Genomic DNA, 19589 nt, shown 5'->3' on the forward strand with positions numbered 1-19589 from the left:
TAAAGGCAAATGCTGTTAGGAGGGGGAGCTGGGACTGGCATATGTTGGGTTCTGTAAAACAACCCTTCTCCAACCAATACCTGCCCTAAACATAAAAGGCCACATCACAGGAGAAATTAAGAGACTTCACAATCATGCCAGGGGTGAGAATTCTTACTCACACAAGGGGTACAGGTAATCAGAAAGGAAAATTTCAGGCACGTGAAATTTAAAAGCTTTTACATGAACAAGAGACAAGGAATAATAAATTATGTAGATGGGGAAAAATATATCAAATGTCACTGATATTCAAGATACACATGGAATTAACAGGTATGTTAAGTCTTATTCTCATAAGAGCCATTCCTCACTAAATAAAAGGCCAAAGGATACAAGAGAAGCATTTTCAAATGTGTGCCACTCACGAGAACTCACACACCAAAGCCACTATGATTCCCGAGCTAAGTCTTAAGGAGTTGCTTGAGGCCATGGAGGTTAAATGGCTTGCTAAAGTCACACAGACTTGTCAGGATGTCAGGAGCTGAACTTGAACCTAGGTCTTCATTCCACAGCCAACACAGCATTTTATCCAGTATAACAGACTGTCCCTATAAATGGACATGTGAACAAATGGCCCAAGTCACTAAATGAATAAAACAAATGCAAATTCAAACAACTCTACAGTTTCACCTCACACCCAATTAATGTGGCAGCAGGAAAGGAGATAGGGAGATTGAAGATTAGCGAAATCTGCTAGAGAAGAATCAATATAGAGTGGTTATGAGAAGACGGCACTCACTGCTAATGAAACTTTTAAACTGGTCCAACCATTCTGGAGAGGAGGAAAAGTCTGATGGAGTAGGTCAAGAGCTGAACTTAAAAAGCCAGGGAGCCCTTGTTTCCAATCCTGCCCTTGCCCCATCCTGGTTGAGTCAACGAGAACTCTTCTGTGCTCCAGGCAGTTCTGTAATATAATGTGCAGAGAAGAGGCTAATCTTGTGAGAAAACTGATATGAAGTAAAATAAGCACATCCAGGAAAACAATATATACAATGATCACAATCATGTATGTAAATGAATGCTAAGGTGTTCTCACTAAACGTGACATGGAAAGAAAATGATTTAGTTGGGGCAGCTAGGTGGCACAGTGGATAGAGCACCGGCCCTGAAGTCAGGAGGACCTGGGTTCAAATCCAGCCTCAGGCCAAACACTTGACACTTACTAGCTGCGTGACCCTGGGCAAGTCACTTAAACCCAATTGCTTGAAAATTTAAAAAAAAAAAGATTTAGTTCCCTGCCTTTGGTACTGAGATGGAGGACTGCAAGTATACACTGCTAGTTGGGTACCTGGTTTTGTTCAGCTGCCTTTTCTTTGTTACACGAGAGGGTTCAGTGGGGATTAGGGGCATAGTATAGCAAAAAATGAAATCTAAGAGATGATAAAATGTGTAAAAAAATTATTATTTTCCTCCATCACTATTAAATCATACACTCAAAAAATGAACTTAAGATTTCAGTGTGGATATTTGCATTCTCTTAAAAACAACAATTTTCCTGACAGTTGACCTGGGCTTAATTCTGGCATCTCCAGTGACATTTAGGTACTGAATAATATGCATGCATGCGTGTGCGCAGCTCCCCCCCCCCCCCCCGTTGCTGGGGAGATAAAATGAGATACTGTAGTAATGCACTTTATAGACATTAAGGCACTGCATAAATGCTTTCCTCATCATTATTATTAGGGGGATTCTGAAGTATGTAAGTCCTCTGAGCTTTTCTGATCCCTTCCTATACATTCTCACAAGAGACAATATTTAAAAAGGAAAAAAAAAACCTTTCAAAAAAAAGAAGTTAAGTGAAGCCAAAGTTTGTGGGGAAAAGATTGCCTGAACTCTTTCCACTGGGGAATCATTTTACCAGGGGATAAACAGTGCACATAAAGCAGTGCTCTCTGATCCAAGTTTAGCTTTAGCAAACAGGGAAATGATACAAGGACCAGGAACTGAAGATAAGCCAAGCAAATAAAATACCTGTTAGCAAAGGTCCTTATCAATTTCAGTCAAAACAGACAAGACCTATGACAAACATAGTTCAAATACTATTTCCCCCTAAAGGAATACAAACCAAAATACAGTTAAAAAAAGAAAAATGCAAAAGTTAAGCATGTATCAATTTTAATACTAGAATGAAACTTTCAGATGAGGCAAATACAATATGGTACCAGTTTTAAAACTTTAATTTTACAATTTTTTTTTACTATCATACACCTAAAAATAAAATGGAAAAGTAATCCCTCCTATAACAAGATGAAAATTCAAGTGCTTTTACATACAGAAGGGAAAAAAAAACCCAAAAAGGCTCTGTTGTGCTTGTTTCAGATCATTAGAAGCGATTTCCTGAAGACTAGAGGTAACCTTACCTAGACAGTTACCTTGGAGCTGGGACGTGCTCAGAATTCATGCCCTGGCCTTACCAGGGTGGTCCAAATGGCCAGCTGGGTGATCCAAATGGCCAACTAGCTGGTCCCTGCTGCAGAAGAGGGCTAGGAAGGAGGCAATGCAATTCTCCAAATTCGGTTCCTCCCATCAAAAGGCCAGCATATCTAGTCGATAGTAACTAACATACCCGATTAAATGAGCTGGTTTTATCAAAAGGGCCATTTAACCTACTCTACATTAACAAGTCTGCTGCAGCTGTATGACTGCTTCAAATTCCAGGAAGGGAAAAAGAGGGAAATGAATTTTTAAAAACATTTCCATTCATCATCATTTTAAGTCTAGAATAACAGACCATTGAAATGAGGTAAATACAACATGGTATCAATTTTAAAACTTGATTTTTAACAATTTTTCTTATTATCATACACCGAAAACTAAAAATGGAAGAAATAATTCCTTAGCTATTTATCTACTAGTTCAGTAATCCTTTATACTTGGAGAGGACACTCATGTTTTCTGGCTGAAATAAAGCAATAATTATCCTTAAACATACCATAGACAGTACAAATTAAGACCACGACTCTATCCAACAGTTAACTGGAATACTTTTTTTCTTTCGATCTTAGTACGTTTCTGGCACCACACTGGAAAAAAACTTCATAAAATAGAAAATCCAAGATACACATAGGAAGACTTTTGGGGACACCTTGTATTTTTAAAAGCTACGCTTGAAACTTATTGAAACATGGCTATTTTTCAGCTATTTAACTGCAAACATTAAAAAAAAGTAAATTCTCCAAAATGAGGTCACCATAACATCATTGTTAATGCACAGTAATTTTAGGCCAACTAAAGTCTCCTGAGGGCAGTTAATGTTCTCCTTTTGATAAAGGACGGCTCATCTTTTTGTTCTAAATTGGTGATGTTGGTTGGAGTTCTGAGTTCTGTCCATAAAACTACATTTCCCTTGGGATGATGAACAGGTATTAATATGCTGGCACATGGTAGAAACCTACAGTCTCAATGCTATAAAACATATGCCATGTAATAGAGCTATAGACCTAGTACATACAATCAATTGATTAGTACTACATTCATGGAAACCCTGATTGAGCCATGACGCTCCAGGCCAGGAAGTGGAGCTACATGAGGTAACTATACACAGAAAACTCCCCATAAATGAAATGACTAATTGCTTTAGTGGTTGAAAAGGAAAAACAAAAAGAAACTTTTTACGCCCAGAGTCTATGCCTGATGATTTTTTTTAAAAAAATAACAACATGTAGTAGGTAAGAAATAAACTCAAGAAAAGGTATTCCAATAAAATTAGAAATATTTGATATAAAATATATACTAAGAAAGTAATAATTTCAATTTAAAGGAATCCAATCAAACAGATAATATTAAAAACAAAATTAACAAAGTCCATGTTCAGCAGTTTGGAAATGCAGGAAACAATGTACAACCATTGATATTCATGCAAATAAATAATACTAGACTGGTGTGCATGTTGCAAGACTTAAAGTGCTTCTATGCTATTGATATATAAATTTTTGAGGACCTGATCCAGATGTACCATATACTCTAAAAGATTACCATGAGATTTAACTAAAATAATTTCATATACAACAGATTCATCTGACACCTTCACAAGGAACGGGAACATGTCCATAAATGTGAAAAAGGATTAAAAGAATTGGCTCTTAAAAACAAATCTTGTACATGTACATCACTTGGAAAGGCTTGTTCCCTTCATCAAGGAAACATCTTAGCACAAATGTAACAATGTCTTTTCTTTCCCCATAAAATACTTAAAAGTTGGTTTAAGTTTTATCAAATAAGTTAGAGAAATCACTTAACTGGCTGACACATGATCTTTAGGTACAAAATGTCTTGTTTGTAATGCATTCACTTTTGAAAAACACCTTGAAGCTGCCTTCAAGGTAAGCATGACAGTCCATTTGTACTGGCTTCTCAAAAGCTGCCTAAGGCATAGTGCTTTCTCATATAATCAGTCTGATAGACAGGATCCCTTTAAAGATCGAGAAACTGTTGGCGATTAAAAAGTAAGTCACGGTTGCTCACAAAACAGAGTTCCACAAAGATGTCAAAACAGCCACACAATCAATTATTGAAAACACCACAATAGAGAATAAAGAACTCTTAGCCTAAATATAAAAAGACAAAATTCTGTCCTAACAATTACAAAACCCCCTTTTCACATCTGTGTGTATTTTGTGGGGAGTGGGATGTTGATGTTGACAGAATACTAAGATAGTCTCAGAAGTATATTCTATGTATGGATAATCCCATTTTAAGAAGCATTCCTGGCTTCCAAGCTATATCAAACAGATGTATGTACTGGAGTGACTGAGTGGGAAGGCGAGGGCCCTCGATCCGAAGATGATGAAATAGAGCGTGTTGCAGCTTCTCGCTGTAAATCTTCCACCCTCTTCTGAAGCTCTGATCTTATGGCAAGCAGCTCCTTAAGATTCTGGTGAATTGGCATCTGGTGAGTCATAGAAACAAAGTTAGGCTTAGTAGACATTATGAGAATACTATTTAACATTATAACTACATTTTGTTTTGTTTTCTTAACCCAACACGATGACTATTTGTGAGGCAAAACTCTCAATTAGAGAATAGCCTCTTCTTCATATACTTTAAAACATGCACAGTGAATTCTCTGTCTCCCAAAATCAGAAATTTGAGCTGTAGGAGCTGTATTTAGAATGCTTGTCTATAGGAATAATAGAAAAGGATGAGAACACATAAAAGCAGAAGAAAGAAATTTCTCTTTCTTTTTAGATGCTATCAAAACTTACTTAAAGTCACACTAAATAGTCATAATAATGGAAACAGTAATAGAGCACATTCAAAGCACATTTTGTGATAACATTCCCCCCTCATTTCTAGCTCTCTTGGTAACATGTGCATGACACTATATTTTGTAGATGTTTAAAGGAAAACTGGCAAAGTAGGTTTTTGAAAATCAAGGTGAAGAATAAAAAAGAAAATTTATCTTGCTATACATAAGCACGATAAATTTAACCTAGGTGATGAAAATGACGTATGATGCTTCAAACTCTGAATAATGTAATTTATATATGAATATATCTACTTAGATATTTTAGAATTTTTATTTAATTTTACTGATGAAATATGTTAGTTTCATTTTATACAATGAAATCGTTGTCTTAGACATGGAATTGGCAACTTAGCAAAAAAAAAAGCTTCAATAGCTTAACATTAAATTAGATTAAGTTTGAACATTTCTTCCTTCAAAACCAGAACCAATGAGAAGAGTGTCTAATCTGGATCAGATTCTCACCAACTGGTTACTGGTGTGGAAAGAATGGAACACTCCCTGTTAAAATATGTGACAGAGAGAAGGAAAGGAAAGCCAGGCCTAGCCTGCCATGAATTCAGACTTAGGCATTTCTAAGCATTTAGAGAAAAACTAGAAAGGTGCCATGACCTAATAGTTTATAAGGGAAGTCATGATAGGAAGCCCTTAAGGTACATGATATTAGAAACAATTGTGATGAGGAAGACAAGGAGTCATCTAAAGAGATCTGGACAGATGCACAAGTTGCTCATGGACAAATGGGAAATTTTAAGACACATAAAGACAACTGAAGTAAGAACAGACAATGGATGGTAAATATCAAAGTATAGTCCCATCTTGTAAGAAGAGTATACCCTGCTCAGGGTGATTCAGGCTGTGATAATGTACCATGTCTCAAGAGGAGACTAAAGCTCCTCAATTCTCATCTTCTCTTTTCTCTGGATGGGCAAGGACAGAAAAAATGGGTACCAGGAGTTGATATGGAAGCTAAGTAGGGGAGAGTGAAAGAGATATCCGTAGATCAAGGCTTCTTAAACATTTTCCACTTGTGACCCCTTTAGTCGCGGCACCGTGACACCCAGTTTAAGAAGTGCTGCCCGAGATGAGCAGAAGGGGGAAGAGAAAGAGAGGAAAGAGAATGGCCATATACACAGAGAATTTCTGGCAAATAATCTATAACTTTTTAAAGAGATAGTGAATATCCAGAAAAGGAAACACACAAATCACAGAACCTCAGACCTGGAAGAGACCTCACACATGGACTAGCATCCATTACTCGAGACTTCTAGGCTTTAACAACTCACCCCTGCGTCCATCCAGACTATCTTGTTATCTCCTACACTGCCATGCATGTTTTTCTCTGCCTCATATTTTTCCACCTCTGACTTTGGGCACAGTAATCAACAGAACCACTGCACTGGGATGGGTGTCTCCAATGAGGGCCTCCTGGATTACCTCAACATCCCAGTGTCTCTCCTGCCCAATCACCGGCTGTCTACCACTCCCCTATAAATGGTGTCTTCCCTTATTAGAATGTGAGCTCTCAGAGTCTTTCTCTTTCTGTATCTGTAGCAGAGTTCCCAGCACACAGAAAGCACTCAGAAATTCTTATTTGTTCTCAGTCTGCCCCTTGCAGCTGGGGCCAAGCAGAACAAATGTAATTCCCCCTTCCCATGCATGATACACAAGGCATATTCTATCACCCCACGTCCTCTGTTCTTCAGACAAAAGATCTCTCTCTAGTTATTATTTAAATCGATCCTCTTATGACCCAATCTTGAGGCCCTTTACCATTCTGACTCTCCTCCTCCGGATGGTACACCACTTTATCAATGTCTTTCCTACCTTATCCGCAATTTCTGGTCTTAGAGAGCTGTCTAGAACATTGCCAGGTTAAGTGACTTGCTCTGGGTTCCCGTAACCACTGTGTGGTAGGGATAGGACTTGAACTCAGGTCTTCCTGGCTTTGAGGCTGGTACTGTGTGGCACACTCTCATGATTTAAATACATATACATATATACATACTTTGAATCACAGAATTTCCCAGTCCAACTCACACCTGAGACTCCTCAGTCACAAACAAGTGGCCATCCAACATTCGCTGAAAGACTTCCTATGAGGGCAGTTCTACCACCTCCTCCCTCTTTGTCCCCAAAGGCTCCCCTAATTCCACTGCTGGACAGCTCTAATTGTCAGGAAGCTTTCCTTCTATCATGCCAACATTTCCCTCTTTGCAACTTCCACCCACTCACCGTTCCTACTTCTGTTTTCTGGCCACCAGAAAGAACAAGTGTAATCCCTTTCACATGGCAACTCTTCCAGTACTTGAAAAAAGGCTCTCACTGTTCTTCTGAATCTTCTCTTTATCCAGGCTATCTTCAGTTTCTTCATCTGATCCTCCTATGACGTGATCTCCAGGCCATTCACTGTCCTGGCTGACCTCCTCTGGATACTCCAAGAGTTCTGTGTGCCAGTCCCAGGGCATCTTTCTTCCTTTCTGCCCACTCCAAACATAACTGTCAATATGAGGAGTCACCAAAAAAATACTTCAAAGGGAAGGCACAAGTTGCTGCCTTTCATTTGAATCTACTCAAGGACAATTACTCTCATAAAACACTAAGGCTCACTGTTTTTCTGTAGGTTTATATCATATTTGGTTTTCCAGAAACCAGAAACCAGACCACAAAAGAGTAACTATTTTGAATTCATCACTTGATTTAGATTACACAGCAGACAGTTCAATAAAGTTTCTATTGTGATTTAAAAAGACAATGTTTTTCACCACAGCTCATTTACCATTAACAGGGAACCCAACACAAACAGAATCTATCTAATTCAAATACACTTTGTTAAATTAAGTTTCAAATTCCATCCTCACTCACTGAGATACTGTTTAAATGACCAGTACTGGGGAAGTCAAGGAGTCTGTGAAAAACGTAACAATAATGACAAGGAAAGGAGAACTAAAGCCAAGCTACCTTCTCGCCCTGTCATCTTTTCCTCCAATGGACGCATCATTGTTACTGTTGTTCAGCAGTTTTTCAGTTGTGTCCCACTCTTTGTGACCCTTTTTAGGTTTTTTTGGGCAAAAATACTGGAGTGGTTTGCCATTTCTTTCTCCAGCTCATTTCATAGATGAGGAAACGGAGGCAAACACGATGAAGTGACTTGCCCAGGGTCACACACCTAAGAAGTGTCTGAGGCTGGATTTGAACTCAGGTCTTCCTGACTCCAGCTTGAGCAATCTATCCACTGAGCCATCTAGCCACCCCTTTTGAATACACAGAGCACTTTATTGGTAGTTCCACTGTAGTACTTATAATTATTGTTATACACTTCTTTATGTCTTTCCTTTTTGGTTTGTATTTGTATCCCAAATACTTAGTACAGCATCCGGCACACAATAGGCATTTAATAAATGCTGGACACCTGCCCCTGGCTAGACTTGCAAGCTCCTCGAAGGCAGAAAAAAATGCACCTTTTGTCCTCCAAAGAGTCTAGTGAAGTGCTCTGCACGTACTTTAGGCATTCAGCAGTTACACAGTTGTAGCATAAATGGCAAGCTGGTCACACGAGCTCTAGGGACCCTTCGGGCTCTATGATTCAGTTAACTTGTACCGAAGTATTCCAGCACTATACAGGGTGGCCCCCAAAGTGTTAGAGCAGGTTTATGCTATTAAAGCTTGAACATGCTCCAAGACTCCGAGGACACCCCGTATGTAACACATTCTCATCTTCACTCCCTTTCGTACAGTACCTTTCCTCTGAAGCACTAAAGGGTCCATAACCGTGAAGCATGCAACATTTTCATCACCAAAACTAAAAAGGAAGGAAAGGAAGTTCTTGGATGTGTCATGGGCTCCAGTACGGAATCAGCTAATGGTAACATTAGCTAACATCTCTAAAAACCTGACTAACATGACTGAGAACTAGGCCATTCTTAAACAAAGTATGGGGCTAGGTAAAGTCAACTTCCACTGGCCTAGAACCAAAACAGTTCTACACATAATAGAAAACGGAACAGTTAAGAATAAAAACATAAGCAAAAAGGTAGGAGTGGGTATGGTATGATGTGATTTCAACTACTCTAAGATCAATCATGAGCAAAAAAAAAAAATCAGTTCAGCACATCTATTAAGTGTCTCTCTGTACAAGGTACTGTGCTAAGCACTAGGGATTATAAAAGAATTGAATTTCAAAGAATTTCTGAGTTATAGAAGACCTCCACGACCACCTAATCTAACCCCACACCCCAACGTCAATCCCTACTACAACAAGTCCAAGTGACAATATTACCAGTAGGCTGGCAACCTAGAGACAAGATAAAGAAAAACACAAAATGGCCCTTGCGCCTGGCAGGCTGCCTCCTTCTTCTGCAGCAACAACATTTAGTTTGGCTACTCAATGTGAAATCCTTGTCCAATGACCAAGGAATTAGCATACTACTGTGGAAACTAAAACATCAAAAGGGACAACAGAAATGAAACCAGAAGATATAAGTAGGTTGCACCTAAATGGAAGAAAAGATCATAGGTTCTCAGAGATACAAACAGAAGTTGACAGGACTTCATGTTATCAAGTACACAAAAGCAACAAACATTTCACACAACTCATCATCATCTTATCTTACGGTGCTCATGATAAGAGCAAGCAAAAAGGCCAACATGAAGATAGTCATAGCTTTTATACTAACCTCTGTCACAGAGGATGAAGCAGAAAAATTACTGAAGAACCCAGTAAGAAGCTCCAAATTATTACCCAACTTATACTTTGATACTCAGTGACTTCAGTGCAAAGGAGGGCACAGGGGACTATTGGAAAAATATGGGTCAGGTTTAAGCAATGGAACAAAAAGGCTTGTAGACAACTTGGGAAATTCACATCTATATATCATGAATACTACTTTTTTTTTTTTAAAGGCAATTGGGGTTAAGTTACTTGCCCAGGGTCACACAGCTAGTAAGTGTCAAGTGTTCGGTCTGAGGTCACATTTGAACTCAGGTCCTCCTGACTTCAGGGCCGGTGCTCTATCCACTGTGCCACCTAGTTGCTCCCGTCATGAATCTTTCTTGAAAAAAGACAGGAGGCACTGGACATTCTGAACAATGAATCAAATCCCTCCAAAAGCAAATTGACAACATCTTGACAGAAAACTACTGGTTACCAACATGAGTTCTTTCAAAATCAGCTATATGTGTAGTCAAGACTGCTGATTTGTGAGAGCACAGAAATCAAAATCAAGATCAAAGACTAGGGGAAAAAAACTGCTCAATTAAAACAGTCATAATTTTGACTAAAGGTAAGAACTACTGATATTACAAAATGGGAAATGGATAAAGGAGCTGATTAGACCATAAACATTTCTTAAGAAAGCTTAACCAGTAAAGAGTAAATAAAAGTAAAGAAACTGCCACAGTGAGAACCAGAGAAACCTAGAAATTGCCTCAGGGCCAGAAACAATTGATTTTTGACACATATCCCATTTAGGTGGCATAGTGGCTAGAGCGGTGGGGCCTGGAGTTAGGAAGACCCAAGTTCAAATCTGGCCTCAGACACTTACTGGCTGTGTGACCCTGGGCAAGTCACTTCACTCAGTTTCCTCAGCTGTAAAATGAATTGGAGAAGGAAATGGCAAACCACTCCAGTATCTTTGCCAATAAAATCTTGAAAAGGGTCACAAAGAGTGGAACATGACGACTGAAACCACTGAAAAACAACCGATATGGTAGCAGAGGCATCATTGGTTTAAAATATAAACTTTCAAATTCCTATGTAGGACACTAGGAAAAGATTTTCAACAGTATTGCCTTATAAAAAAATGACAAGTGGATGATAGAAATACTGGCATAAAGCCAGATCATCCTAAGAGCATTCAAAGATCAAATGTAGTGGACAACAGATGAAAATGGGAAAAGATCTGTCCAGCTAACTATAGCTAACCAGTTGCTCCATCAAAGACACTGGCCCCATCATAACTGAATTCCAACATCATGGACTCCAACATGCTATAATGTTCTGACTGGAACTATGACTTCAATGGTATAGCAAACCTCTATATTAATGCAGAGCTGCATCGAGGTTTGCTTGAGGCACTGAGAAATTAAACAACTTTTCCAGGGCCTCATAGCCATTATAAGTCAAGAGGCAAGACTTGAACCCAGTTCTTAATTTTGAGCACAGTACTTTATCTGCTATGCCACATGCTTCTCAAGGCACTACAACAAGAAGTATAAGTGGTACTAAAGGAAAGAGAGAGTAAAAATATCTGAACTGTACCTAATATACATAGAAAAAAAAATCTGTGCTAGAAAGCAGCAGTTTGGAGGGTGTTGAAAAATTGATTCTCAAGTTATCTGAAAGAGAAGGAAGAGACTGAGTGATCTGAAGATATCACAGGTATTATTACTATCCAAATGTCTACTGAGCTATGAGAGCTCAGAATAATTTACCCTTGTATAGATGACATTATTGAAGAAAATAGGAGAAGGGAACAGGAAGAATTTCACATATAATATTCTATCTACCACAAACCACATCTTTGCAGTCACACAACTGACTGAAAGATATAGAGCTGGCCTGCCCAACCTGCAGCCCAAAGGATTTCAGGTGGCTCACAAAAAATGTAGAGGAAAACATCTTCATATTTTTCACGGGCTGCCCAAAATCTTTTGGTGTGCCCGCAGGCTGCTTACAGCCCACAGGCCATAATTTGTGCAGGCCTGATATAGAGAATACAAGATCTACCCTAATTGTTTAACTTTTTTTTTTAAATCATTTGATTCAGTAGATCAAAATGCAGTCTTAAACACTTTTCACTAACAAAGTGTCTCATGTATATAGTAAGAGAATTAAAGTTTACTTATTGGATCCAACAGAGAGAACTTTGATGACCTTCTGATTATTTATATAAAGTGAAGTATAAACCAATCAGAAATATGCTGCTGTCAGGGACGACGTTGAGCATTAAATCCAAATGGCAAAGGCATTTCCTACCGATAGTGAGGTAATTTGTTTGCAAGTAATATTGTGCTGGTTGTAATAAGTCCCGGAATATTTCAGAGCCTTCCAAAGAATATTCATAATCACCCAAAAACATTTGACTTAGCCACAGAGGAAAAATTAAGAATTCCTGTTGTCCTAACTGGAATATGCAGCGATACAGTCAATCTTTAATGCTGGTCTATCATTCACATATCTAGGACAAACATCACGGGTGGATAATTAAGTGGGCCCAGATATGGAGAGGAAAAAAGAAAGTGGGCTGGATTCCAACTGGGAAACTGAACAATGACCCCAAGATTCTCCTTTAAATACCAACGTTCCTGTGGAAATGCTATAGGTTTGCCAATAATAGGCTGGCACAATCTCTAAAAAATCAAAATTGTGGATCACCCAAAGGGCAATAGAGTGGTGCATGGGGAGAGTAATTAGATTGTAGCATACTGCCAACAATGAATTACGTGCAAAAAGTGTCATAAAAGATCTCAAAAGACACGAATGACAAGAAAAGGAGAGAGGCTGGCTATGTGATAAGAGTGAGGGATAATCAATCAGTTGCTTGTATGTGTCACTGGTATCTGAATAACATGAAAGGACTTGATCCTAGCACGTTTCATGGATCCATGAAGAAGATATGGACAAGAGCTGTACAAAATGGAAAGGCATGGGTAGATTATAATCCATACCTTTGAAGGCAGATCCACACTGATTAAATCACACACTAGTTGTGTGACTAGCCTCGGTTTCCTCATCTGTAAAATGAGCTGGAAAAGGAAATGGCAAACCAGTATCTTTGCCAAGAAAACTCCAAGTGGGATCATTAAGAGTTAGACAAGATTGAAATGACTGAACAACGATGACACCAAAAAGATACTGATATATCTTCCATACCTGGGGAGCCCAAGGCCAAACAAAGGGAAAGATGTGTGTAAGGAAATTAGCTTGTTTATAAAGACAATGGTAATCGAAATTCAATTTGTGATCCTCTTGTTCCCCCACACACATAAAAATGAAGGAGACAAGAAAACATAGGACACACATCTTAGCATGGGAATAGACTGCAGGAGGGCTTCAGGACCCCAGAGTGGCAGTAGACAAATAGCCTGAAATTAGCACACTGGGACAGTTGGACTTGCTGGGGTTGTTTATCCCCGAGTTCACCATTATTTAATTTTTCTGTTACCCTGGGGCAAATTTTAAGTGTATAAGAGAAGAAACATCTTTCAATATTTCTTAAAGCCAAGTACTTGTTCTGTGAATCACAAACATACTGCCAAATTTACAAATTATTTATACAAACTTGTCAAAACATTTCAAATATAATTGTTTCTCTTTATGATGTCTTTTATATGCAGATATGCATATCTGAAGTACTCAAATGCTTTATGGATTGTTCTCTTCCCACCCTTCACCTCCTCTAGTGGACAGCATCGCACAAAGCAAGACAATCAGAGTTCAAGTGCAGTACCTAGTAAGTGATGAATATGTGTTCTATACCACTTCTATAGGAAGAGAGGGCTTGGACGAGAAAGCAGAGAAATCAAAATACCTAAGTGCGGTAACTTCAAAAAAACCTAACAGAATAGTATAGATCCCTGGTATAGAGTAAGAGAATTAAAGTTTACTTATTGGATCCAACAGAGAGAACTCTGATGACCTTCTGATTATTTATATAAAGTGAAGTATAAACCAATCAGAAATATGCTGCTCTCAGGGACGATGTTGAGCATTAAGTCCAAACGGCAAAGGCATTTCCTACCAATAGTGAGGTAATTTGTTTGCAAGTAATATTCTGCTGGTTGTAATAATGCACTCATAGCTACTGAAAACAACAATAACGCTGAGATTAGTAGATGAAGTGTGACTTGGTACATATCAAGAGCAATGGAACAAATAAAAGATCACTCAAAACTGGGAGAAGAGAAGCAAATTTCCGCCATTATTATATGTCAATATAATATATGTCATATATCCTTTTTTATACTATTTTTACTGGAGAAACAAGAGAAATGGTTTTTAAAAAAATCAACAAAACATCCCAAATACCTGAGGTCTCATTCGTGGATTCCATCGGACATAATAATTTACCCACAATTCCAAATGATTCAGACTAGCAACAGGATACAAAATGTGGTTTTCATAATTCACATAGAAGGGATTCGAAAACTCATCCAGTTGGCTGTTGATATAAGACCATAAAGATACAGTTTTTGTATTCACACCCTAGAAAGATAAATGAAAAAAATAAATTTCTCTTCAACATTTTCATGATATGCACAAGAATTATTACTAGTTTTACTGAATAAGATCAGAACAATGAAATAAATGAACACCTCTAATAATCATATAACAGTTCAAAAGCATGCGAACCAGGACATACAAAGACGAAAAAAGAATATCCCTCGCCTTCAAGGAACTTACATTCTAATGGAGTGGCAGGAGAGAGGAGGAATACAAGATGTAAACAGCAAGGAAGTAATTTAAGGAGGGAGAGAGTGAAATAAAGAAACCACAAAGGAGGTAATACCAGAGTTGAACCTCAAAGCTAGTGATTTAAGAGGTGGAGGTGAGAAAAGAATGCCTATTTCAAGCAAGGCCAGATTGTGTAGGGGCACAGAGACAGAATAGCAAATACAGTGAACAGCCAGTATGCCCAGTTGACTGGATTGTAGATCACACACAGGGGAATTATATCAAGCATCTAAATGCAGACAGGAGCTAGATTTTAGAGAGCTTGAAGACCTCCAATGGCGGTCTTCACTACCTCCACTACCTCCCAAGGTGACTAGTCCACTCTACTTTTGATGAAATCACATTAGTAGGAATTTTTTCCCTGATAGCAAGTCTCAGTCTTTCTTTTTGCAACTTCTACCTAATCTTGGTTCTGTTCTCTGGAACCAAACGGAACAACTTGAGTTCTTTTCCATGTGACAGTCTTTCAGATACTTGAATGTAAGTATCATGGCCCCTGAGTCTTTTCTTCTCCAGGCTAAGCATTCCCACAGTTTTCCAACCAATTCTTATGGGTCTCAAGGGCATTCACCATCTTGGACATTCTTCTGTGAACATTCTCCACCTATCAATATCCTTTCTCAATGGCATTGCTCAAAACCAAGTACGACACTCTGAGGCAAAGTCGAGAGAGGGCCTATCACCTCCTTATGCCTGGAAGCTCTTATGGGAGCCTAAGATCACATTAACTTTTATTGCTACCACAACACAATGCTGACTCATATTGACATTGCAGTCCACTAAAACTCTCAGTACTTTTTATAGCTATTACTAACCATGTCACTCCCATATTGTATTTATAAAGCTGATTTTTTTGAACCTGTGACTGGCTATGGGGAGGAATAAGGACAAGGAGAAGGGGGATGACTATGAAAGTCTGAATGACTAGAAAGATAGAGGTGTCTGTCCTCAACTGAAACAGGGAAGATAGGTAGAGGGGTGGCTTTTAGGGGGAACATAATAAATTTCATTTTGTTCATGTTGAATTTGAGAAACATCTGCAAACCTATGTCTTAGGAATGTTAATTTGGTGGTTGTGTGGAGGATGGATTGGAAAAGAGATATTTTAAGCAGGGAGAACAACACAGAGGCAATTCTAATAGCCTTAGCGAGAGGTGATTCGGGCCTGTAATGGGGCCGTAGTCAGTGGAAAGGAGTTTAGTGTTCTCCTCAATAAACAAATATTTTTATAGCCAAAAAATAATACAAGAGTTAGGACTGTGAATTTTTTGCGTTTTTGCTCTTATGTTAAAGCTAAATGGCAGAATGAAGGCAGCCTTCTATTATGGGAAGGCAAAGTTTTTATATAATCAGGAAAGCAAAGGTATTTGTGGGGAAGGGGACATCCTTATCCAAGGCTGCAAAAACTTTCCCTAGTAAGGTCAAATGTAATTTAGTCCAACAAATTTTTAAGTAATTCATACTGTGTGCAAGACACTGTGTTATACACTATTTAATAAATGATTCCTATTTTACTACAGTATGTTATTTGGAAAGAACATAAACATCTGCACTGAACTGAAAATATCACAATTGGTTAACATGGCCTCACTAATATTTTATTTCTTTAGAAAACAAAACAAGAAACGCAGAAAATAACTTGTAAACTTGGTGTGCCTTTTTTTTTAAATGATGCACAAGATAAGTTACTATTAAAACACAGATTAAGGAAAAAAACTAAAATATTATTCAAAACTAAAAATAGAAAGTCAAATAAACAATTGCAGTGAATTTATTTCGGGCCAACCAACTTGTCATTTAAGAGACACAAACAAAAAAGCATTTTATTCTGAACTTCTCATTTTTTGGCATTCAATGAGAAATTACATTTAATAAAAAAAAAACCCAGCAAACATAAAACCATTAATTTCATGTTTTAGAATTTTAGTTCCTCTGGCTTTATTTTTAGATTTCTAATTCCTTTTTCACAGTATGAGCATCTCTTTCTAGTTCAGTGAAGGAGCTTTACAACATTGTTCATCAGTTTACAAAACCAGTTTAGTAACCATGAAAGTAATAAGCAAATATTGAGCTCCACCTAGTGGGACCTAAGAGTATTTGATGGGTTTTTTTTTAAGAGAACTTACAGAGCTGCCAAAGTTACCCACTACAACAGTTACAGCTCTACTCAGAGCAGAATTCAGTGCACGATGAGCCCATCTTGGATTTCACATTAAGGGGTTTAGTTCTCAAAACACCAAGGAATTGTTACTGGCAGCTTGAACTGTGGCTGTTCCACAATATTAGACAAAGCTTCAGATTTGTCCAAAGGAAAAACTGAAAACAGGCCACTAGAAGTATCAAAGACAATACAGCTAGTCATCATTTAAAAAAAGGAAAATATCTATGTCAGGGGTGGGGAACCTGAAGCCTTGAGGCCACATATGGCCCTCTAGGTCCTCAAGTGTGACCCTTTCACTGGATCCAAACTTCACAGAACAAATCTCCTTAATAAAAGGATTTGTTATGTGAAGTTTGGATTCAAACACCTAGAGCGGAAGTGTCAAACTGGCAGAGAAGGCCCAAACCATATTAAAATGTAATTGGGAACATACAAGCAGAGCCTACATCAGACTGTACACCATCTAGGGTGGGGGAAGAAAATTTAAAACTCAAAATCTTATGGAAGTGAATGCTGAAATTTAAAAATAAATTAAAAAAAAAAGTAATTGGGGAATGTTAACAAAAGAAAGAAAAATACAGTACAACAGAAATAATATTAATTTGTGTTTTTTAAAGTCAATTTGTAGCCCTAGGGATCCATCTTTATTTGGTCTAAAGAATTGCAAGCTATTAACAACCATGTGAAATATTGTTCCAAATCACTAATGAGAAATGCACATCGAAACAACTCTAAAGTTTCTCTTCACACACTGAGCAAATTTGACACACATGATAAAAGATGGGAAAAGTCAATGTTGGAAGGTCTGTACAAAGACAAACATGCTCACACACTGTTGGTGGAAATGTGAATTGGTCCAACTAGTCTAGAAAACAATCTGGAATTATGCTAAGAAAGTGAGTAAAATGTATCCTTTGACCCAGAGATGCCCCTGTTAGGTATATATCACCAACTAAGTCAAGGATAGAAAGAACTGCCCCATATTGTACCAAAACAATTATAGCAACATTCATTGTAACAGCAAAACACTGGGGGGAAAAGTATATGCTCATTAATTGGGGAATGGCTAAACAAACTGTGATAGATGAATGTGACAGAGTATTACTGAACCACAAGAAATGATCAATATGAGGAACTTAGTGGGGCATGGAATGACATAGAAATGGGTACAAAGTAAACAAAACCAAGAAAATAACATTCACAATGACTAGAGCAATGTAAATTGAAACACCACCAATAACAAGGCCCCCAACTGCTATGCAACTAAAATGACCAACTCTGGCAGTGAAGAAGAGTTTAGAATGGGCCTCCTTCCCTTCTTTTCAAAGAGGAAACGCAGCAGATGTTTCACACTTGATTAAAGCGTTAATCAGTTTTAATGAACTGCTTGTTTTCAAACTCTTTTTGTTATTCGGGGGTGGGGGGCTATATTGGGAAACTGAAGTGATAAAAAAAAAACCCAACCCCAAAATAACTAATAAAATCTTTTTTCAACCTACCACTGATGCCTTTCCACTGCCCAGAGGATCAGAAGACAAACTTCTTAATCAGGCAGTTGAGACTCTCAACAGGCTCTAATCCTGCCTCCCATACTTCCCTTCATCCATTCATTTCAGTCGAGCTCTCCACAGCTGTCCCTCATTCTCGCCCTTTCTTGTCTTCTTTCACGGTTCAGTCCACATGTCACCCACTCTGTGAAGTCATTCCTATCTCCTCCAAGTTGTTAATGCTTTCTCCTGCAAATTCTCTTATACTCACACTTAGAGATTCTATGACAGTAGAGTCTAAGCTCCTCGAGGGCAGGGATGGTTTCACTTTTGTCTTTAATAATAATAATGATAGCTACATTTTTATAGTGCTTTAGGGTTTGCAAAGCATTTTACAAAAGTTTTATCCTCACAACCCTGGAAGATAGTTGCTTTTATAAGCCCCATTTTACAGATGAAGAAACTGGGGCAGATGTAGGTTAAATAACTTGCCAAGGCCACACAGCTAGCACGGATCTGAGGCTGGATTTGAACTCAGGTCTTCCTGACTCCGAGTCCAGCACTTTATCTATTGTGCCACCTAGCTGCCTTTGTAGGAGAATAGCTACACAGATGAGGTCACAGATCTATAGACACATTAGGGGCCCAAGCTGGCTAACTAACCTTCATTCCCCCCTCCAGGCTCTGCTTCTGTCTTTCCAGACTTTGCCACCATACCTCAGCTGCTGACTCACCTCGGACCTTCCCTCTTCTAACCCTGGAATATCTTGGCTGGGCCAGTCCTCTCCTCCCACTGGTAAATTACTCTTGGGGCCTCCATTTTAGGGAGGAGTCTAGGCTGGCCTACTTTTATTCCTCTGCTGTCTCAGCCTCTGATTTTACAGACTTTTGACACTCCAACCATCCCACTACTTTTCAGCTCCCTACCGTGTTATCCTCCCCCTTGAGAACATGATCCCTCTCCTTGAAGACAGGGATTGTCTCTCTTTTTGCTTGTATTTGTATCCCCACCTCTTAGGACAAAAGGCTAGTTGCCCTGTCTTGTCACAACAGTAATCCCTAATGCTCAGCAGGGTGTTTGCTGCACTGAATTCCCCCTTTCCTCCTAGGTTCTGCCTTTGGGGGCCAAAGCAAAACAAGTTTAATTTCCTCTCTCCTGTGATGGTCCTTCAGACACTTGAGAACAGCCAGCATGTTCTTCGG

General features: G+C 38.6%; 1 protein-coding gene across 5 annotated transcripts in view; it reads right to left on the bottom strand.

Moving 5' to 3' along the window:
* Window positions 1-2137: 2137 nt before the first annotated feature.
* MTMR1 (myotubularin related protein 1) overlaps window positions 2138-19589 on the bottom strand; it is a 57851-nt gene continuing 40399 nt past the window's right edge. For all 5 annotated transcript variants that reach the window (XM_020975053.2, XM_020975050.2, XM_020975049.2 and 2 more), the window contains 2 exons: window positions 14313-14489; window positions 2138-4927 (listed from right to left, as the gene is read on the bottom strand). In XM_020975053.2, the coding sequence (XP_020830712.1) occupies window positions 4763-4927; window positions 14313-14489 (342 nt within the window). In that variant the 3' untranslated portion in view covers window positions 2138-4762. The remainder of the gene's footprint in view (window positions 4928-14312; window positions 14490-19589) is intronic.

The sequence above is a fragment of the Phascolarctos cinereus genome, unplaced genomic scaffold, assembly GCF_003287225.1.
Source record: "Phascolarctos cinereus isolate Bilbo 61053 unplaced genomic scaffold, phaCin_HiC Scaffold_8;HRSCAF=390, whole genome shotgun sequence".
Taxonomy (NCBI): domain Eukaryota; kingdom Metazoa; phylum Chordata; class Mammalia; order Diprotodontia; family Phascolarctidae; genus Phascolarctos; species Phascolarctos cinereus.